The sequence below is a fragment of the Nyctereutes procyonoides genome, unplaced genomic scaffold (assembly GCF_905146905.1).
Source record: "Nyctereutes procyonoides isolate TBG_1078 unplaced genomic scaffold, NYPRO_anot_genome, whole genome shotgun sequence".
Lineage (NCBI taxonomy): Eukaryota > Metazoa > Chordata > Mammalia > Carnivora > Canidae > Nyctereutes > Nyctereutes procyonoides.
In genome coordinates, this window is record NW_026575030.1 from 189,600 (window position 1) to 213,083 (window position 23,484).

Sequence of the window (23,484 nt, forward strand, 5' to 3'; positions counted from 1 at the left end):
TATGTTTTTAATCTTGCTCTTGGTTTAAAATGAGCCAACACATATGGTACCTTCTAGCAATGGAATCTGACGAACTAGCCTACTTTAGTAGAGGAAATTAAGGAATTAAGATTGCTTACTTACCTACCTTAAAGTTGTTTAGAGAAAAGGTCTCTGGTAGCAAACTTAAGTTTATACTTGCCATTTGGCAACTCAAAGGCAGTTTCTTATGCTAATTTTTTGGTTACAAGGGTGTATGTTGTATTGATGAATTTGATAAGATGGATGTGCGGGATCAAGTCGCTATTCATGAGGCTATGGAACAGCAAACCATCTCCATCACTAAAGCAGGAGTGAAGGTATGTGTATTCACTTTTGTTCTGCTGCATCATGCCATAACCTTAAAGATTAGTGTAGCTCTCGAGATGTTCACTTGGATAAAATGCATTATTTCAACATAAAATGCTGATCATTGAAATGGGAAACAGCCCTGAGGATTATTAATCCATATTCTAGGAGCTTTTTAGGATACTATGAAAATGTGTTGTAATGACAGAAAGTAGAGGAAGTATTGGTAAAACTTTCAGCATTTCACTTCCCAAAATTTCCACAAAGCTTCTATATTCTTTGATAATGTGTACTACCGGGATCCCTGGGTGGCGCAGCGATTTAGCGCCTGCCTTTGGCCCAGGGCACGATCCTGGAGACCTGGGATCGAATCCCACGTCGGGCTTCCGGTGCATGGTGCATGGAGCCTGCTTCTCCCTCTACCTGTGTCTCTGCCTCTCTCTCTCTCTCTCTCTCTATCATAGATAAATAAAAATTTAAAAAAAAAGAAAATATAAAAAAAAGATAATGTGTACTACCAGTTGTAACAAAAAATAATCAAAGTCAACATTTTAAAATGAAAATAATAAGTACAGTATTAAAAAAAATAAGTACAGTATTGTAACCAACATTAGAGAGAAACCAAACTTTTTAAATAATGTATTCAAATAGGTAAGGAAAATTTAAGTAGTAGAAGAAAATATATATTAAAAGGTGAAATCTTCTCCTGCAACTCCTATCACCAATAAATTTTGAGAGTGCTGGGGCACCTATGTGGCTCAGTCACTTGTGTCTGCCTTCAGCTCAAGTCATGATCTGTGGATCCTGGAATCAAGCCCCACATCAGGCTCCCCTGCACAGTGGGGAGTCTGCTTCTCCCCCTCCCTCTTGCCTCCTTCCTGCCACACTGTACCTGTTCTCTCATGCATTCTCTTTCTCTCTCAAGTAAATAAATAAAAATCTTTTTTAAAAACTGTTCAGAGTATCTATTAAAGTTACAGCCCTTTCAGAAGTTTTCATACGTAAATAAGCATAATGCATGTAGTTTAGTTCTTTGTTCATTTAACTTCATAATTTTATTTTGGCAATCTTTCTATACCAGCAGATGTTAGATCCATTTTTATTACCACATGGTTTTTGAGTCTGTGTTCCCTGTTTTGGCTCATTAGACTCCCATAGAGTGATATTTGGTCATTTTCAGCTTTTTTATTAGAAGGCATATTAACAAAAACATCTTATCACATGCATCTTCTAGCTGCAAGATAAATTCCTAACAAGAAATTGCTGGTAGTATGTCATACCACCACCGTTACATGGGAGTGCCTATTTGCTATATGCATTAGGAGACTTTAATTTTGATGATTCAGTAGATGAAAAATGATGCCTTAATATTTTGGTTTGCATTTAATTTTTAATAAAATCAAGCATTTTGTCCTATGTTTATTTGGTCCGTCCAGATGTCTTTTTAAACCTGTAACAATGATTTCTTTTGTGATCAGGCTACTCTGAATGCCAGGACATCCATTTTGGCAGCAGCGAACCCAATCAGTGGACATTATGACAGATCAAAGTCGTTGAAACAAAATATAAATTTGTCAGCTCCCATCATGTCCCGATTTGATCTCTTCTTTATACTTGTGGATGAATGCAATGAGGTAACTGTGAGCTGTCACTGTTGGCTTCCTTTGTTATTTCCAGTTTGAATAACTAAGGGAGACAAGGCTGTAGGATATACTGCTAAACAGCTGGTGCATGTGTTTGCACTGACTTTCATTTCTCTCAGAATGGCACAGGATTAGGCAAAAGGTTTATTAAGCAAATCAAAACAAAGTCACTTGAATAGCTGGTTCCACTTAACTGAGTTGAGGAATATTAAGTTTTTCTTGTTTTCATTACTCTTTTTTAATTCTCAAGAGATAAAAGGAAATACTTTACAGTTAACTCCCAGCCATACTCTTAAAATTTTTATAAGAATTTTTTTAGGGGAAAAAAAAATAATTTTTTGGATTTTTTTTTTCCAGTAAGCTTGGAAAAAATTGGGATACCAAAGAAATTTTCCCCCCAAATCATGAGTCGTTTATATTCCTATATCCCCTATCCAGTTGATGAATATATATCACTCTTTTTTCCTAATTATGTAACAGTTTTAAGGTTAACTATGAACTTGTGGATTTACTTGAATTCTAACATGTTAGTTATTAAAGTTATTTATACCTATACTTAAATATTCAGCGATATTGGACAGCTCAGATGTACACAGTACAAAATGGCATTATATGGAAGATAACATTCTAGGCTATTCTGTTCATTACTGAGCATGAAAGTCCTACATTATGTTAGGCAAAATGCATACCTCTTGCTTATAGTGAAACTTTATTATCTAAATAAAAGCTGCCTTCCATTTTGTGAATGTGGGGTTTTCGGGGTTTTTTTGTTTTGTTTTTTTCTCTTCACAAATCCATATAAATATACAACCCAGTCCTCTCCTTTCCCCATGTCCACCCTCATAGCTGGAAGTTGTCTGATTTTCATGTATTCCTGTTTGTACATGATTCTTTCGTTTTTAAGAGTTTTAATTGGTAATAATTTTAAACCTAAAGAAAAATTACAAGATACCAAATAGTGTATGTAACATTTGTGTACCCTTTATTCACATATTAACATTTCTCCATATATCTGTGGCTTTTTTTGTACCATGGGAGAGTAAATTGCATATTTTTAGTGTGATTTTTTTTAAATGTTAATAATAATTCTCTGATTATCTTCATATATTGACAAGTGGCAATACAATATTGTGGCTAAGACCATGGACTCTGAAGCTAGGCTGTTCAAATCCTGGCTCAATTTTGTGTTGTGATGTCAGACAAGATTTTTTACCTCTCTGAGCCTCAATTTAGTTATCTGTAAAATAAGGCTAATATTACCTACCTAATAAGATTTTTGTAAGGGTTACATAAGTTAAATGCTTCTAGACACACTTACGGCAATAGTGCCTGGCGTACACTGAGCACCCTAGAAATCTTAATTCTGCTGTTCTTATTAGAGTCAGTTAATTCTTTCGAGAATATTCTTAGAGTGAGGCGAAGGTATGCATTAAACTTGGTACCCATTGATACATCTTTCAGTGGCATATTAGAGGTTGTTTTTAGTTATAAGTAATTTATTAATGCCAAGGATAATCTGGAGTAGATATTGTTGTGACTGATCAAAGTGATTTTCTTCTTTTAAATTAGGTTACAGATTATGCTATTGCCCGACGTATAGTAGATTTGCATTCAAGAATTGAGGATTCGATTGATCGTGTCTATTCCCTTGATGATATCAGGAGGTATCTTCTCTTTGCAAGACAGTTTAAACCCAAGGTAACTTGCCCTTTTGTCCTGGAATAGGGCACTTAGAGGGCAGTAAAGGATCCTATGAGAATTAACTGAACCTATACTTGTTTAGGGTTTTTTTTGTTTTTTGTTTTTTGAGGTTGTTTTGAGAAAAAGGTTTCTTTGGAAAGTTAAGAGGGAATTTCCCAAAAAAATCTGAATAAATTTCTTTTACTTGTTAGGTGCTAATAAAAAGATTTTATGAGTCAAGAATTTTGAATCATCAAATAAAGTAGGACATACTTTTATTTCAGCTATTATTCCTAAGAATCTTAAAATTGTGTGAGTTCAGATCAGTAGTCTACTGAATGTCCTTGAATCTTTCTCTAAGGAAGATTTGTATTCCTTTAGGTCATTGTGATGAACATGGCTTAATATTTTATAATAATTGATATAGTTCATTTAATTGAATCTGTACTGGATCCAGGACATTTATTTTTAAAGTAAACTTTGTAATCCATTTGTTCCATTTAACATTTTTCTAAAATAGAATTTAAAAAAAATTGATTCTGGGTGAGGTTTTTACACTATTGTCTGGCTCAACTTTTGGATTTTAATTATCTGTCACCTTCACTGATTATCCATAATATTGAGGTTGATTCTCACTGTCCTGAAAGAAGCTTCGAACCCTATTTAAAACTAAGGGCTATTGGTTACGTATGTGTAAGGTAGTTTTCATTCTCTATGACTCTGTACTGGTCCTTCTGTGACCTTGGCATGCTCCCCTAATAGGATGAGTTCCTCGTTCTGAAAAAGAGTATTCTTTTAGTATTCTCCTTTTGTTAGTATTTGACAAATAATAAGGTTTACTGAAATAGCTGTGTGTGTGTGTGTGTAGACTTCTCTTTTTTCCAAAGACAGCATAAGTTAATTAACTGAGTTTCAAGAATATTCTGAGCATTAATTTGTTTAATGAGCTTTGGCATCTTGAGTTTAAAAGGCATTACATTGGGCAGCCCGGGTGGCTCAGCGGTTTAGTGCCACCTTCAGTCCGGGGCGTGATCCTGGGGACCCAGGATCGAGTCCCACATTGGGCTCCCTGCTGCATGGAGCCTGCTTCTCCCCCTGCCTCTCTCTCTGTGTGTGTGTGTCTCTCATGAATAAATAAATAAAATCTTTAAAAAAAACAAATAAATAAAAGGCATTACATCCAGTGCACTGCTTCAGCTTGTTCTGCATCTTTTAGAAGTGGCATTTGCTTAAATACCCTGCTATAGACCTATTGATAAAATTAGTATATGAAATTCACAGGCATCCTCAGTTTAGTTTCTTTTGAAATCCATTTCAGTATTCTTTATTGACTTCAAAGTTTTGATCCTCTTAGTTCCCCAAAGTGTCTCTATCTAGAAGGCTCTTAAACTTATGTTTAATGCAGCTCACATCGAGTAGAAAAGCTCTGACTTCTGTAATGTTCTGAAACAGATTTCTAAAGAGTCAGAGGACTTCATTGTGGAACAGTATAAACGTCTCCGCCAGAGGGATGGCTCTGGAGTAACCAAGTCTTCATGGAGGATTACAGTGCGACAACTTGAGAGCATGATCCGTCTCTCTGAAGCAATGGCTCGAATGCACTGCTGTGATGAGGTATCAAAGTCACTTTAACATAATGAGAGGAAAGAGCAATTGATTTATTGGTTTATAAGCATGTTTTTATCTTGAGTATGACTGTTGAGTGCTCATAGGATACACGATGCTGGGATTTCTCCTTTAAAAGTTACTATCAGGGCAGCCCCGATGGCTCAGTGGTTGAGTGCCGCCTGCAGCCCAGGGTGTGATCCTGGAGACCCAGGATCAAGTCCCACATCCAGCTCTCGGCATGGAGCCTGCTTCTCCGTCTGACTGTATCTCTGCCTCTCTCGCTGTGTGTCTCTAAGAATAAATAAATTTTAAAAATAAATAAATAAAAGTTACTATCAAGCATTTATTGAACATAGATTAATATAATAAAATAATCATGTCATAGGTTATAGAGAACATAAAGAGGGGTTACCATTGGTAGGTAGATGATCCCCCTGAAGTATTGTCAGAAAGTCAATCATAGCCTAAAGCTACATCATCACATCACAAGAAGGGTAAGTACAATGCAGGAAGTTATTTTGAGAGAGAACACACTTAACTTTTATTACAGTATATTGTAAATGTTCCATTTTATTATTGTTGTTAAGCTTTTACTGTACCTAATTTTTAAATTAAATTTATTGTTGATCCATCAGTGTACATTTGGGCTGCTTCCACCTCTTGGCTGTTGTGAATAAAGTGATGAATATGGGTATTCTTCATGTTTTGGATATTAATCCCTATCACATATATAATACGCAGATACTTTTCTCCCATTCTATAGGTTGCCTTTTTTACTCTATTGATTGTTTACCTTGATGCTCAGAAGTTTTTGAATTGGATATCGTTTCATTTGTCATTTTTCCCTTTTGTTGCCTATGCTTTTACCATTATCAAATCCAATGTCTTAAGGTTTTTTCCCGTTTTCTTACATATGTTTTTATAGTTTTAGGTCTCCAGTCTTTTTTGAGATAATTTTGTTTTGTTTTGTTTTGTTTTGTTTTAATTAATTTATTTATGATAGTCACAGAGAGAGAGAGAGAGAGGCAGAGACACAGGCAGAGGGAGAAGCAGGCTCCATGCACCGGAAGCCCGATATGGGATTCGATCCTGGGTCTCCAGGATCGCGCCCTGGGCCAAAGGCAGGCGCCAAACCGCTGCGCCACCCAGGGATCCCTTGAGATAATTTTGTATGTGATGTAAGGCAGGAGGAGTCCAACTTCACTCTTTTATGTAAGATACCAGGTTTCCCCAGTACCATTTTTGGAAGAGACTATGATTTCCCCAAGGAGTGGTCTTGACACCCTTGTCAAAAATTATTTGACCATGTAAGGATTATAGATAACAGTCATAGAATATATTCCCCCTTGTGTCTGGTTTCTTTCACACAGTATTAATACCATAAGATAATCATCCAGGTTTTGTGTAGTGGTAGTTTGTCTGCCTCACTGCTGTATAATATTCTGTCCATATATCACAGTGATTCACCCATTCTATTTTTTTTTTTAAGATTTTATTTATTCATGAGAGACAGAGAGAGAGAGAGAGAGAGAGGCAGACATAGGCAAAGGGAGAAGCAGGCTCCCTGCAGGGAGCCTGGTGTGGGACTCGATCCTGGGATGCCAGGATCACACCCTGGGTGGAAGGCACCACTGAGCCACCCAGGCATCCCACCCATTCTTCTATTAATGGATATTTGGATAGTTTCCAATTTGGGTTCTTAAAGGATATACATGTCTTTTAGTCTATATGGTGGTATACATTTCTGCTGGGTGTACACCTACAAGTGGAATTGTCATAGGTTTCACATGTGTTCAGTGAAAACTGCCAAAATACTTTTCCATAGTAGTTGTTGTATCAGTTTACATTCCGATCAGCAGTGAATGAAAGTTGTTATACATTCTTTACAATACTACATATTGTTGGTCCCTTTAAACCATTCTGGTGAATTTATGGTGTTAACTCCTATTTTATATGTGTGTGAGAAAGCTAAAATGTCACTGTGGTCTGTAATGGAGAAAATCTGAGTGGTGTATCAAGAACACTGACTTTCTGATTTGCTTCATTTTGATTGGTTTAGGTGCAACCTAAACATGTGAAGGAAGCTTTTAGGTTACTGAATAAGTCAATCATCCGTGTAGAAACACCTGATGTTAATCTAGATCAAGAAGAAGAGGCCCAGATGGAGGTAGATGAGGGCCCAGATGGCATCAATGGTGAGATATTTGTTCATTTACTCTTCTGGAGTTACAGACCAAAATGTTCTCTGAGATGTTATGATAAAAGTAAATTTGTTGGGCAGCCCGGGTGGCTCAGCGGTTTAGCACTGCCTTCAGTCCAGGGCCTGATCTTGGAGACCCAGGATCGAGTCTCACGTTGGGTTCCCTGCATGGAGCCTGCTTCTCCCTCTGCCTGTGTCTCTACCTCTCTCTCTCTCTCTCTCTCTCTCTCTCTCTCTCTCTCTCTCTCTCTGCCTCTCATGAATAAATAAATAAAATCTCTTTAAAAAAAAAAGTAAACTTGTTGATGGTTTTGAAATCTATATAGCAAAAGGGAAAAAAGTGAATATTGAATTGGACTATTTAGAAGGTAAAATACAATTAAATAGCTGATATAAAATATATATATATGCTTGAGGGATCCCTGGGTGGCGCAGTGGTTTAGCGCCTGCCTTTAGCCCAGGGCGCGATCCTGGAGATCCGGGATCGAGTCCCACATCAGGCTCTCAGTACATGGAGCCTGCTTCTCCCTCTGCCTATGTCTCTGCCTCTCTCTGTGTGTGACTATCATAAATAAATAAAAAATTAAAAAAAAAAATATATATATATATATATGCTTGAAAAACTGAAAGAAAATACACTAAAATGGTGAGAGTGGACCTAATTCCCCAGCCTTATTTATTTTTATTTTGCTTCTGAATTAAAAACATGTTCTTGAGTACATTGAAACATAGACATTTAAATTTTGTATATAACATTGCAGTGAACTTTTTAGATCATAAAACTTTTTTATCTGCCATCCTTCTCATTTCTACCACATTAGGGTTTTTTGGTTTGTTTTGGTTTTTTTGAGAGAGAGAAAGTACATGCACACAAGGAGGGAGGAAGCACAGGGAGAATCTTAAGCAGGCTCCACATACGGAGCCCAATATTGGGCTCAGTCTCACAACCCTGAGATGATCTGAGCCGAAATCAAGACTCAGACACTTAACGCCTGAACCCCTTCCCAATTAGTTTTTGCCTTCATCTGTAGCATTTACAAATTTGCTTCTAATTTATTTGTAAAATTACTGAGTATATATGCTTATTTAGAAATTAATATTAAAATAAAAGTCATGTACTTAAACATTTGATAGGAAGAGTGTTGGAGGCACAAAAACAAGATTCAGATGATTGATGTTTCACTTAGGTCCTGTTGACAGCCCTGCTCTTGTGAATGGAATCAATGGCCACAGTGAAGACATAAACCAAGATTTGGTTCCTAAAGCCTCCTTAAGGCTGAGCTTCCCTGAGTACTGCCGAATATCTAACCTTATTGTGCTTCACCTCAGGAAGATGGAGGAAGGTAAGACTAAACCTAAACCTAGTGTGCGCACATGCTCAGTCATTCTTGTAAGTTGTATTTGCATAAACCACTTCCATTGCTGAAGATTCTATTTTGTCAGAAGAGATAATAAATTGTTACACAAGCCTATTTACATTAAAAAAATCTATGGGATATTAGTCTGACAGTCTGGACATTTACCTAACAAGTTCGTTGTCAGAGGGCATCTGTGTAATGTCCTTGGCGTATTTTAATATTTTTGAGAAGTTGGGATCTGATAATTTGTCATGAAGCACTTAACAAGTGTTTTCAACAGATGCAAAATCACTGTTCCTTTCAATAGCTTTACTTCAAATGGATGGACTCTAGGTTATTTATATTTCATAGGCAAGTAATTAAACTGAAAAAAAACGAATTAGTATAGATACATTTAATACTAAAAATGAAGTAAAATCCTCATTTTTCCATAGGTAAAATGAAATATCTGGGCACTAGTACACTTTCCTACCTTTATTGCTTTACTGGCTGTTCTAACATGCCTATAGTCAGCCATGAGGCAGAAGGAAAAATGATGAAATCAGGGGGTCAAACTTAAACTTTAATTTGGTGGTTAGTCATCAGGTAATTATTATTTAAAAGTCCCAAAATTCTGGCTTCCAGACCTCATCTCAGTGTTGTGTCTGTAATGAAGAAGAGAATAGCAGAAATTGTCTTAGCTTACTAAACTTTTGAGCCTATAGTTTTTGCCTGTGTCCTTGGGTATTGTAGACTGGTGGGAGGAAGGAGAGAAAGCAGTAAAGAGGCCACTACGACAGACAGGTTTTAGCTGACCCTCTTCTCACATAAAACATTTGGGAGCTCACATGTTCTTGTGTTTACATTATATTTCATTTTACTCTTTCTCTTGCAACTGAATTTTAAACATGGCAAACCATTAATGGAACGGAAATAAGATTAGCACTCAGACACCATCTGCATTCCGCAGTAAATTCTGCTAGGTTTTCCTTTAAAAAAAAAAAAAAATACTCACCCAGTCAAGTAAGTTATGAATTTTCAGTCTTCAGGTGGCCAGCTGTGCTCTAGTCTAACCTAAGGGTACACACAGGGAGTACAACTTCAAATAAAGAAGGCCACATACCAAGAACATTTAGATAATGAACTTTCAGTACACCCATAATAAAACTTTCCAAAGGCATTGTCAGTAAGGTAGATTTTCCCATTTTTGATTTTGTATTTTACTAGCTAGAATCAAGACTAAGTATAGAGTTTTATTATACTTTTTTTCTCTGACAGTTATATTATCCAGGTTCCAACTTTTCTTGTGACTTTATAGAGTTCTGCTTTGGACTAAAGTAGATAGTCATTCAGTATAGGTAGACCTTGCTGAAATAAATTGTTAATTTTTAAATTTTGAATGAATGCCCATGGATTTCACTTCTTGGTTGATCTTACCTACATAAAGTCTTCTTGTTCCAAAGAGGAAGAGTTATTTAAGAAGTTTGCTGTTAATTTATGCTTTTAGTTGCTATTGGCAAGCATTCTCATAGGTGATGAAGCATAGAAGGTGAAGGAAACACCTTCATATTTTGAAATCTTAGTTAAGAAACTTGTTTCTTATAATCTCTTTCTTATTAGATTTTTTTCCCTCAGGATAAAGTGAGGCATACTTTAATACAAGTAATATGACAGGTTATTTCAGGCTTATGCTGGAACATTGCAAATCTTATTTCATCAGATACACTTTCTGACAGGTTGATGGTTATTTACTCTATACATTATCTTTTTGTGTATGCAAACCCCAAGGATTCGCGATACAATTTGCTAGAAGGAAAATTTAATCCTTTTGAAATGTATTTTTTGTTGCAGAAGAGGATGAGTCGGCATTAAAGAGAAGTGAGCTTGTTAACTGGTACTTGAAGGAAATCGAATCAGAAATAGATTCTGAAGAGGAACTTATAAATAAAAAGAGAATCATAGAGAAAGTCATTCATCGACTCACCCACTATGTACGTATAGAACTACTCTTGCATAATTATTAATGAGGGAAGGAGTCCACAGCTCATACCTGTAGATTCATAAATGTTCATTTATTTTGTATCATTGGGACGTAGTCAGAATTATGAGTTGTAAAATAGAGAATTCTCAGCAGCTCATTGACTCATTTCCCCTGCAGAAACAAGCAGAACCTAAGTTCAGTCTGGGAAGGTGGATTTAGGGTCTTATTATCTGAGTGTTTTTAACCTTTGATTTTCCCTCCCTTTGTCATAAACCTGCAAGTATTCTCACCCCTATCTCCTGTTTTCTATGTTTGCTCTTCCCCATAGCCTCACCTCTTGCATCATCCAGCTTAGAGTCTGGTCTGTCCCAATGATCACTCTTTTCTCATACTGTAAACTGTAATCTCTCTGTTCTACTTGATTGGCAAAACCCCAGCTTTGGTTAAATATAATTCTTTTACTTTACTGCATCCAAGCAGTTAAAAGTATTTTGAGATAGGCATACAACCACAGGCCATGTCCTACTTTAAATACATGACCACTAGTCTTAGGTGGACCATTCCTTTCTGCATCTTAGCAACCTCACACTCTTACTGCCCAATGCTGTGACTTCTCCCACTCTCTTACAGGAGCTTTACAGGCATACCTCCTCCCTACTCCTATCAGTTGGTCATTCTCTGTATTCAGCTTGTCCGTAGCATTTGTCACTACTGATTGCTCCGTCTAAGTCACCATATTCTCCTGGGTCTTCTCCTGTCTTGCTGATTACTTCCTCTTAGTCTCTTTTCTCAAGTCTTGTAACTTTTTAAATGGAGTACTGTGCTCAGTCCTCAGACCTCTTTTCTATTTACATTGATTACCTGAATGATCTTATTTGGTTTGGAATTTAAACCCATCCACTGATGACTCCCAGATTTAGCTCTCACCTCTCCTCTAAACTCCAGATGTCTAGCCAGCTGCTTACTTGTAAACTATAGGCATCTCACGCTTAATTTGTTCAAAATAGTTCCATTCCCCCCACACACAGTGTTCCCATTTACTTGTTCTAAGCCAAATCCCTTAGAATCATCCGTGATTCCAATTTCCCTTCACAGCTTCTCTTTTTAGCAGTAAACCCTGTGAGCCCTGCCTTCAGTATGTGTATTCTGTGTTCTGTCCTCCCCACCTTCACGTCTTAAGCTGCCATGCCCAGACTTTCACAGGACCCTCCTCGAACTGTCCTCTCTTGTACTGGCTCTGTGTCCAGCAGCCAGCCAGATCTTTTAACAAATCAAAAAGATATTTTAAGATTTTATCTACTTATTCATGAGCGGCAGAGATACAGGCAGAGGGAGAAGCAGGCTCCATGCAGGGAGCCTGATGGGCTCGATCCTAGGACCGTGGGATCACAACCCCAGCCAAAGGCAGATGCTCAACTGCTGAGCCACCCAGGCATCCCACAAATCAAAATGGTTTAGTGCCCTACCTTCCAGTCCTTCCTCACATTTACAATAAAATCCAGTCTCCCTACCATAGCCTGCAGAACTTACACAATCAAATCTCTGTCTCCCTCGTTCACCTCATTGCATAGGACTGTTCCTGTTGATACTCAGTGGTGCTGGCCTCGTTTCTATTTTTTGGACACCAAACTTGAAGACCTGTCCACTTGCCCTTTGTCTCTTTACCCAAATCCCCTCTTCCAGTCAGTGTCTGCTCACACGGTCCCTCTCAAAGAGGTAGTTCTTGGCTGGCCTGTCCCAATAAGAGCCTCCTTCTTGGTATCACACACTAACCCTCTTTCCTGTTATTTTCATAGTGCTTATCATTGTCTGGCAGCAGATGTTCATCTTGTCTCATTAGAATGCAAGCATCACAAGGATGGGGACTTTGTTTTGTTGACCACTATATCCCCAAGATCTATAGTGGTGCCTGGTACAGAAAGGTCAAATATTTGTTGAATGATTGAATTTCTCTGTTTAAATGGCAGATTTACCTGTCCTGCAGGTGTTAGCTATATAAATGTTACAGGTGTCACATATCTGGGTTGTGTTATCTGAAAAATCATTTACATGTGGAAGTAGATGAGTATGATTACAAGTGTTTGTGTGTTGTGGGTGAGGTATTGAGAATAGCTACTTAGATCAGAATTTAATAAATAATACCTATGAAAATAAAGCTGAATTGGGATTGTGTGCATTCAAAGGTCTTTCTGCTGGGCAGTGTGTTTGCATCAGGCCAGTCCTACCCAACCTATTGTCTCCCGGAATCAGTATAAGATAAAATGACCCACACAGGAAATCCACATTGGGATACTTGGTGAAATTAGCTGATCTAAACTGGGGCTATCTTTTTAAGTTTACATTACCTGAGCCAGCTCACTACAAAAAACTAGAAACTATACAGTGCTGATCAAGTAATCTTTCTATGAGAGTGTGTTAGTACATAAAGTGAGTTCTTGAAAGTGTCCAGTCCCTCTTAGTTTCAATAGTGCTCATACTGTGGGACATTTCTGCCTTTTAGGATTAAATCACTATTTTCTGAGTTCTCTGTAGGCTTGGCTGGGAGTCCCTCTCCTTTCTGGGTTTGTTTTGTTTTAGAAAGAGAGCACACATGCCCTGTGGGGTGGGAGGTGGAGAGGGGTGGGAGGAGAGGAATTATCAAGAAAACACCACTTCTATCAGAGCGATAAACAGAATGATAAGCATATTTATTAGAGGATTTTTACAGTTGCATAATCTTAAAATTCATACGTTTTATCTTATCGTTTTTGGAATTATATTTACAAACTGTAGTATACCAGGAAACCTTACTAAAATCACAATGTCTGTTGAGCTTATCTATTTTATAATTTCTCAAAATAGGTTTATGGTATGATAAGGTCTGTATCCTAATGGCAAATGAGTTTAGCAGAACCTTGATAAAGATTTTAAGGTATAGTCCTTTTTCATAGTGCTTCTGAAGGGTAAATGGAAGAAAATGGTAGTAGCAAACACTCAGAAGGGTCAAGTTCCCTGGATGGGAGTGTTTTTACAATACCGCTGAAGACCTGAAGACAAATGTTTGTATTTCACAGGATCATGTTCTAATTGAACTCACCCAAGCTGGATTGAAAGGCTCCACAGAAGGAAGTGAGAGCTATGAGGAAGATCCCTACTTGGTAGTTAACCCTAATTACTTGCTTGAAGATTGAAATACTGAAAGTATCTGAGAGACTGTTGCCCCTACCTCCTGGCCTGGAGTCTGGATGTACCTCTACTAGCAAGAGAAATGTTTCTGGGGCAAGACTTCAGGAAGATTTATTTTGAGGAATAAGAACCTTATTGCTAGTCTTGGTTTCTGTAACTAAGACCTTCGTTTCACATGTATAAGAAAAAGTCCAGTACTTCTTTGGTATGAGAATAGCTTTTTACAATTGCCAGCTACTGCTTTTCTTCATCAAAATAAAATGATGTGTTCTGCAGTTGTCTATTAGATTTATTTCCTCCTTACTCTAATTACTGCTTTCATCTACAGTTGACCGTTGAATGACATGGAAGTTAGGGGTACCATAGCCCCCATGCAGTCAAAAATTTGTATGATTTTTGACTTCCCATAAATGTAATAGCCTGTTGACTGGAAGCCTTACTGATAACATAAATAGTTGATTAACACATACTGTGTACGTTATATATACTGTATATTGTATTCTTAAAATAATGCTTTCTTTTTTTTCAATATTTCTAGGCTACAAAGTTTGTCTACAAGTTTTTTCAAATTGTTGCAGATCTCTAAAGAATTTTCCAATATATTGAAAAAAAATCAATGTGTAAATGGACCCACACCATTCAAATTTGAATTATTCAGGGGGCAGCTGGACTCACAAACATGAGTCTTTCCCTTTTTGTTTAATGTGGAGCAGATGGGTGAAAGTGTATAGCATTGTAAGCCTCTAAGATTGGTTCCTGTGAGGAGTCCTTAGAATTAGTATAAAAAAAAAAAAGAATTAGTATGAAGGATAAGGAGCTTTAGAGATTACTTTCCAAGATTACAGTTCTGTGTTTTATTTTTTAAGACAGTATTTAAAAATGAAAAGTTGATTGTACTTTTTTCATTATTAGTAATACAGCAGTTTGCATTGTTGTACCTTTTAACAACAGATGGCATTTAGGGGCCTGCAGGACCAATTAGGGAATATTTATATGTTGTATGTGAGTTCACTATTAATTTCACATTTCCATGGCTTGAAAACAATAGAGTGAAGAGGACTGGGAATGGATAGAGAAATTGTATGGTTAGCAGATGCAGACTATAAACTACTCAGTCAAAGGTATGTTCCTAATTAATGACAGTAGGAGAAGCTGGTGGGAAGAGGAAACCTTGGTACAGGATCTCAAACTGTTGAGGCAGTTAGGAGATGCTAGCGTAAGGTGAGACATTCAGGGGATAGGAAAAATATTCTAGTGAAAACACAGGAGATAGTAAGAGCGCATCTCTGCACTGACTCCCAACATGATAAAATGAGATAAGGAGGTCCTGGAAAACAGCCTGATAGAAATTTGAACCCTAGAAAAGAGTATTTTGGTGAATCTCTCCCCTGTTTTGCCATTTGAGTGGGGGCTCCAGAGCAAGGTAAGGTCATTATAAATGAAGCCCCAGATGAATAAGTAGGCTTATATTTCCACATACCCTTTTCCTCTATATGTTATTTGTCAAGGAGGTGAAGTGGCTAATGGATGATGAAGCATGTATAAGACCCTTAGGAAGAAATTAGACAAGTATTTAGTAAGTGGATAATGTTTCTGAATGGGAAGACTAATGTTCTAAGTTAACTGATCCATAAATTTAATCTATTTCCCACAAAATCCCAACAGATGCCCATCAATAAGGAAATGACTACATAAATTGTGGTTCAGCTCTACCGTAGGATATATAGACAAAATGCAATAAACCTATATGTTTGAAATGGAAATACCTCCAAGACACATGGGGGAAAAAGTACAAATATAGCCATAGGCATACCTAAATATATAAAGCAAGCATTAACATACCTAAAAGGAAAAGTAGATAGTAATATATTAATAATAGACTTCAGTACCCTCTTTGATCAATGAATAGATAGTCCAGATAAAATACCAATAAGGAAACATGGACTTAACTTATTGGAGAGGGAGACACTGAGACAGCACAGAGGGAGTAGCAGACTCCCTGCTGAGCAGAGAGCCTGAAGTGGGGCCTGATCTCAGGACCCTGAGATCATGACCTGAGCTGAAGGCAGACGCTTAACCGACAGCCACCCATGTGTCCCAGGAAACAAACTTTAAATGACATACTAGACCAGATGGACTTAACAAGCATATACATGACATTTCATCCAAAAGTAACAATATACGGTCTTAAGCACTCGGAACATTCTCCAGAATAGATCATATGTTACACAACAAAATAAGTCAATAAATTTAAGAAGATTAAAATAGTTAAGCATCTTTTCTGACCATAATGTAGTGTGAAACTAAAAATCCATTACAAAAGAACATGGAAATGACTAAGTATGTGGAGATTAAACATGCTACCAAACAACCAGGTTTTTTAAAAATATTTTTTCATGAGAGACAGAGAGAGGCAGAGGGAGAAGCAGGCTACATGCAGGGAACCTGACGTGGGACTTGATCCTGGGTCTCCAGGATCAGGCCCTGGGCTAAAGGTGGCGCTAAACCGCCGAGCCACCTGGGCTGCCCAAACAACCAGTTTCAAAGAAGGAATCAAAAGTTCTAAAATACCTTGAAACAAATGAAAATAGAAATAGAACATACAAAAATTTATGTAATGCAGCAAAAGTAACTCAGAAGGGAACTTTTATTTTTTAATTTTTAAAAATATTTTATTTTTTAAAAAAGATTTTATTTATTTATTCACGAGAGACAACACACAGAGAGAGAGGCAGAGACACAGGCAGAGGGAGAAGCAGACTCCATGCAGGGAGCCCAACGTGCAATCCCAGGTCTCCAGGATCACGCCCTGGGCTGAAGGCAGCACTAAACTGCTGAGCCATCGGGGCTGCCCAAAAATACTTTATTGAAATTTAATTTGCCAACATACAGTATAACATTCAGTGTTCATCTCATCAAGTGCCCTCCTTAGTGCCCATCACCCAGTTATCCTGCCCCTCATTTCCCTTCTGCAACCCTTTGTTTCCCAGAGTTAGGGGTCTCTCATGGTTTGTCTACCCCTAGTTTTTCCCCGCTTAGTTTTTTTCTTATTGTATTGATTTAAGTAATCACACCCAACAGGCTGGAATTCATGACCCTGAGATCAGGAGTCACACCCTCTTCCAACTAAACCAGCCAGGGGCCCCAAAGAGGGAAATTTACTAGGAATAAATAGTTACACCAAGAAACAAAGATCTCAAATAACCTAACTCTTCATCTCAAAGAACTAGAATAAATATTAGTAGAAGGAAGGAAATAAAGACTAAAATAACAAAAGCTATGAAACAGCTGGCTTTTGAAAAGAGGAAAAAGAAAAAAGACAAACCTTTAACTAGACTCACCAAGAAAAAGAGGACTCAGAATCCAAAGGCAAGAGGAGACTTTACAACTGATAGTACAGGAACACAAAGGATTGTAAGAGACTACTATGAGCAATTGTACACAAACAAATAGAACAACCTAGAAGAAATAAATTCCTAGAAATATACAACCTACCAACACTGAATCATAAAGAAATAGAAAATCTGAACAGACTAATTATTAGTGAGGAGTTTGAATCAATAATCAAAACTTCCCAACAAATAAAAGTCTAGGATTAGATGGATTCAATGGTGAATTCTACCAAACATTTAAGGAAAATTAATACCAATCCTCCAATTCTTCCCAAAAAACAAAAGAGGCTGAAACACATAAAATTGTTTTACAAGGCAGGCTTTACCCTAATAACCAAATCAGACAAAGTCACCAAAAGAAAAAAAAAAAAGTACTGGCAATGTCTCTGACGAACGTTGATGCAAAAATCTTTACTATAATATTGGTATACCAAGGGCACCTGGGTGGCTCAGTGGTTGAGCTTCTGCTTTTGGCTCAGGTCGTGATCCCGGGGTCCTGAGATTGAGTCCCACATCAGGCTCCCCACAGGGAGCCTGCTTCTCCCTCTGCCTATGTCTCTGTCTCTCTCTCTCAGTGTCTCTCATGATTAAATAAAATCCTTTAAAAAATATTGATACACCAAATTCAAAAATTAAAGGATTATAAGGAGGGGATCCCTGGGTGGCTCAGCGGTTTGGCGCCTGCCTTTGGCCCAGGGCGCGATCCTGGAGTCCCGGGATCGAGTCCCGCATCGGGCTCCCGGCATGGAGCCTGCTTCTCCCTCCTCCTGTGTCTCTGCCTCCCTCTCTCTCTCTCTCTGTCTATCATAAATAAATAAATAAATCTTTAAAAAAAAAAAAAATAAAGGATTATAAGGATTATAAACCATCATCAAGTGGGATTTGTTCCAGGGATGCAAGGGTGAATCAACATCTGCAAATCAATCAATGTGATACAACACATTAACAAAATGAAGGACAAAAATCTTATGACCACCTCAGTAGATGAAGAAAAAAAGCACTTGACAAAATTCAACATCCATTTATGATAAAAACTCAGCAAAGTAGATATAGAGGGAACAGATTCAATAAAGGCCATATACAACAAGCCCACAGCTCACATCATGCTCTAAGGTCAGGAAGGAGCTAAGAACGTCCAGTCTCACCACTTTTGTTCAATAGCGTATTAGAAGTCCAAGCCAGAGCAATTAGGCAAGAAAAAGAAATGAAAGGCATCCAAACCAGAAAGGAAAATGTAAAGCTGTCACTATTCACAGATGATATATTACATATAGAAAACTAGAGACTCCACCAAAAAAACTTGGAAGGAATGAACAAATTCAGTAAAGTCGCAGCATACAAAATCAATATGCAAAAATGTGTTGCATTTCTGTACACTAATAATGAACTATTGAAAAGAGAAACTAAGGAAAACAATTTCATGGTTGCATCAAGAATAAAATACCTAGAAATAAATTTAACCAAAGATGTGAAAGATCTGTACACTGAAAACCATAAGACACTGATGAAGTAAACTGTAGAATATACAAATAAATGGGAAGATATTCCATGCTCATGAATTGGAAGAATTAATATTGTTAAAATGTCCATACTACTCAAAGCAATCTATGGATTTAACGTAATCCCTATCAAAATTCCAATGGCATTTTTCATAGAAATAGAACAAACAATTCTAAAATGTGTATGGAACCACAAAAGGTCCAGAATAGCCAAAGCAATCTTGAGAAAGAAAAACAAAGCTGGAAAAACAAACACTCCCTGATTTCAAACTATTACAAAGTTATAATAATCAAAATCAAAATAGTATGGTATTAGCTTAAAAACAGACACATAGGTCAATGGAACAAAATAGCACAGAAATAAACTCACAAATATGTTATAGCATGAACAGCTAGCTATCTCCTCTAAGCAAAAAAACAAGAAAACAATAAGATAATATTTTCATCTTACAAAGTGTCAAAAATGTGAAGTTTTAAACAGGTGTTAGCAAAGCAGAGATTTAGGTATACTGATAACTTTTTTGAAAGATTTTATTTATTTATTCATGAGAGACACAGGCAAAGGGAGAAGCAGGCTCCCTGTGGAGAGCCCAATGGGACTCAATCCGGGGCCCCTGGGATCATGACCTCCTAAGCCAAATGCTCAACCATTAAGCCACCTAGGTGCCCCTACTTCTAACTTTAGGTAGGATTTATATTTGAAGAAGCTTGTTTTGGAAGACCATTTGGATTTCAATCAAACTCTAAATGTATAACACTGAGTCTGGAACTTAATTTCTAAGACTCTGTCTTAAAGAAATGGTCATATATGAAGACAAAGATGTATAGATATTCATTTGCAGCCCATTAAAATTAAGAATCAGTCAGTGTTCTATATGCTAGAGGTTCAATTAGGGTACATCCTTATGTAAAATGCTAAGCATCTGTTAAAAAGAAGTGGTTCTATATATATTTTAATATAGACAGAGTTCCAGGAGCTGTTAAGTGGAAAAAAAGAAATCTGAGGAACAATGCATAAGACATAATCCCATATGTTAACTTATATGTTTAAAATGTATACATTTACATATGTTTTAATTTGTATATATTCACTAATCGCTCTCATTAAGTTGCATTGTTCTAAACATGCTAAAGAATGATCTCATTTCATTCTCACAACTTTAATACACCATTGTTACCAGTGAGGAAACAGAGGCACAGAGAAATTTTTTTGTTAAGATTTTATTTATATATTTGTCAGAGAGAAAGTACACAAGCAACAGGAGCAGCTTGCCCAACAAGGAGCCCATTGTGGACTTGATCCCAGAACTGTGGGATCATGACCTGAGCCAATGGCAGACACTTAACTGACCTAGCCACCCAGGCGTCCCAAAGAGGCACAGAGAAATCAAGCGACTTTCACCAGATAAGATTTAAACCCAGGCATTTGACTCCTGAATAACCATTAAACTACAGAAAGAAAACTGGAAGGAGGCAGTGTTGAAGTACACCTGAGGAAGGCAAGGGGAGTTGGGGAAGGGGGATTTGAAGGTTTTTCATACGTTTCTATATCTGAAACTTTTACACAATGTGTTCATCATTTACTTATATACTTCTTTAAGTTCGGTAATTTTTAAAAAGATGTTATCTATTTATTTTAGAGAGAGAGAGAGAGCAGAGGAAAGGACAAAGGGAGAGGGAAAGAAACTCAAGCAGACTCCATGCAGAGCGCAGAGCTCGATGCAGGGCTAGATCCCAGGACCTCAAGATCATGACCTGAGCCCAAACCAGAAGTCCAATGCTTAACTGACTAAGCCACCCAAGTGCCCCTACTTACATATTTTTAAGGTGGATAAAGGATTGTCAAGGGGCTCACCTTTGTTCCGTTATGTCAACGAATTTTAAAATAATTCATAATTGAGAAAAAAAAACATGGAGAACTTTTCTCCAAACATTTTCCAATTCCATTTGCTTAAATTGTGTGAGATGTTTGAGGTTTTTGTGTTATCTCTGTGGTCTTTAAATTTTTGATATCACATTAGTAAGCCGTATATTGATTTAATTACCATAGATAACCCAGTTAAATATTAAGTGTTAATAATTATTTAGCATTTTATAACCTAGCTGTGGTTATAAAGTAGGGATTCCACATACTTCCTAACAGGTCCTTGAAAATGGAGCTGGCTTGGAACTCATTCTTTATTGTCCTCCTAAGCTTTTCATGCTGGGGCTTGGATTGGGAATCTGATAGAAACTTCATGTCAGCTGCTGGTCCTCTCACTAATGACTTGCTATACAACCTGAGTGGTTCACTGGGAAACAAGACTTCTAATTTTACAGCAGAAGACAAAAGCATTTATGTTTGTCAACAACCTGTGCCTGCTTTCCTGCTGGAGTATTTCAGCAGTGTTCGTGCCAGTGAGATCACCCATTATAAAGTATTCCTACCGTGGGCACAACTTCTCCCAGCAGGAAGCTCCAAGAACCCAGACAGCAAAACAGTGCAGTGCTACCGGCGATTCCTTGAGACCCTCAAGGCTGCAGAGCTTCAGCCCCTGGTCGTTCTGCATCACCAGACTCTCCCTGCCAGCACTGTCCAGAGAAGTGAAGTCTTTGCTCATCTCTTTGCAGACTATGCCACATTCGCCTTCCACTCCTTTGGGGACCTGGTTGAGATCTGGTTCACGTTTAGTGACTTGGAGGAAGTGATAAAAGAGCTACCCCACCAGGAATCAAGATCTTCACGTCTCCAGACCCTCACTGATGCCCACAGAAAAGCCTATGAAATTTACCATGAAAAATATGCTTCTCAAGGTAAGTACACATGACCCCGGAGGCTGACCCACTGGCAGTCCACCCAACTTCCCCCAATCCTCCTTAGAGCAGGACTTAGCGTTTCTTCCTATTCCCCTTCATATGTATTCTTTAGTGAGAAAAAAACATTGTATTGAAAACTTCCTAATGGAGAGAGGCAGAGGTGGCTTGTATTGCATAGTGCCAGGCACTTCCTTTGAAAACTCCTTTTAAGCTCTCCTTCCCCAAGTCTTGAGTTTGTGCCACCACGAAGTATCTTCCTACCCTTCCTTCTACCGTCCTGCCTCCCTTACTCTCTAAGGCTTTAAGATTGCCCACCCTCCCTCAGTCTCCTCTTTTACTCATGCAAACCAAGGTATGCATTCTTTAAAAAAAAAAAAAAGATTTATTTATTTATTTGAGAGAGAGACAGAGGAAAGACCTGGCCAGGGAGGGGGGCAGAGGGAGAGAGGGAATCTCAAGCAGATGCCCAGCTGAGTGTGGAACCTGATGCAAGGCTCAATCTCATGACCCTGAGACCATGACCTGAGCTGCAATCAAGAGTTGAATGCTTAACTGATTGAGCCACCCAGGCACCCACAGGTTACGCATTCTAACTGAAGTTTACATTCTAACAAAGAAGACAGATAAAATAGCGATATACTGATAGGTAGTGAGAAGAGCAAAATTGCAATGGTTCATATTCTGCTTCAAAGCTGATTCTGATCCAGGGTCTGATTCGGTAGGTTTGGGCAGGATTAGTACATTTGTGATTTTGATAAATTCCTAGGTGAATCTGAGGTACATTAGTTTTGAGAACCGTTTTGGATTGTATATGCTTTCTGGCTTTTATTATATACTGCATCTATATTTGTATACATAGTATATAACATATTTGCATACTTGTGTATTCTACTTTTTAAACAAGATATTTTATGAGTATATTCTCATTTTATTAAAAATTCATTGAAAGAGAGTGTGGTTTATAATGGTCTTATAGATTCCCATCATATGAAGGGATCACAGAGTTTTAAATATTTCTCTCATTTATATATATATATATATATATATATATATTATTTTATACATAAGTTTAATTTTCATCATTATGAATTACATTGCGATAAGCATTTCTATACATAAATCTTTGCCTACCTTCCAATGAATTCTTTCTGATTCTTTGAATTGAAATTACTAGGTCAAAAAATGTACATTCTTTAAAACTCTAAAGCATGTTACCAAATTACCATCCAGAAAAATTATAATAATGTATACCAACAGTCATAAAACTATTCTGACCCTACTCAGCCTGTCTTCAATGATGTAATCATTTTTGTTATTGGTAATTTGACAGCTGAAAACTATGATCTCCTTATATGCTTCATTTGCAGTGTATTTGATTATAAGAAGATCAAACATTTTTTCTATGTTAAAAATGAAAGCAGGGGGCACCTGGGTGGCTCCATTGGTTAACTATCTGCCTTCGGCTCAGGTCATGATCCCAGAATCCTAGGATTGAGTCCTGCATTGGGCTCCCTGCTCAGCAGGAAGTCTGTTTCTTCCTCTGCCCTCATGATATCCCTCCCTCTTACTCATGATCTCTTTCTCTCTCTCTTATTCTGTCTCTCTCTCAAATAAATAAAATCTTTTTTAAAAAAGTGAAACCAGGGGATCCCTGGATGGCTCAACAGTTTAGCGCCTGCCTTCGGTGTGATCCCTAAGTCCTGGAATCGAGTCCCACGTCGGGTTCCCTGCATGGAGCCTGCTTCTCCCTCTGCCTGGGTCTCTGCCTCTCTCTGTGTGTCTCTCATGAAAAAATAAATAAAATCTTAGAAAAAAAAAAGTGAAAGCAGGGCAAGGGAAGAAAGAATGTGAGTGTG

General features: G+C 37.6%; 2 protein-coding genes across 2 annotated transcripts in view; both read left to right on the plus strand.

Annotated features, from left to right (window-relative positions):
* Positions 1–14,216, plus strand: part of MCM6 (minichromosome maintenance complex component 6) — a 35,162-nt gene extending 20,946 nt beyond the window's left edge. Inside the window, exons 10-17 of the mRNA XM_055316067.1 lie at positions 231–338; positions 1,806–1,961; positions 3,540–3,668; positions 5,103–5,264; positions 7,318–7,453; positions 8,646–8,801; positions 10,647–10,786; positions 13,830–14,216. Coding sequence (XP_055172042.1) covers positions 231–338; positions 1,806–1,961; positions 3,540–3,668; positions 5,103–5,264; positions 7,318–7,453; positions 8,646–8,801; positions 10,647–10,786; positions 13,830–13,946 — 1,104 coding nt within the window. The 3' untranslated portion in view covers positions 13,947–14,216. The remainder of the gene's footprint in view (positions 1–230; positions 339–1,805; positions 1,962–3,539; positions 3,669–5,102; positions 5,265–7,317; positions 7,454–8,645; positions 8,802–10,646; positions 10,787–13,829) is intronic.
* A 6,769-nt stretch (positions 14,217–20,985) lies between these two features.
* LCT (lactase) overlaps positions 20,986–23,484 on the plus strand; it is a 50,174-nt gene continuing 47,675 nt past the window's right edge. Inside the window, exon 1 of the mRNA XM_055316100.1 lies at positions 20,986–21,625. Coding sequence (XP_055172075.1) covers positions 20,986–21,625 — 640 coding nt within the window. The remainder of the gene's footprint in view (positions 21,626–23,484) is intronic.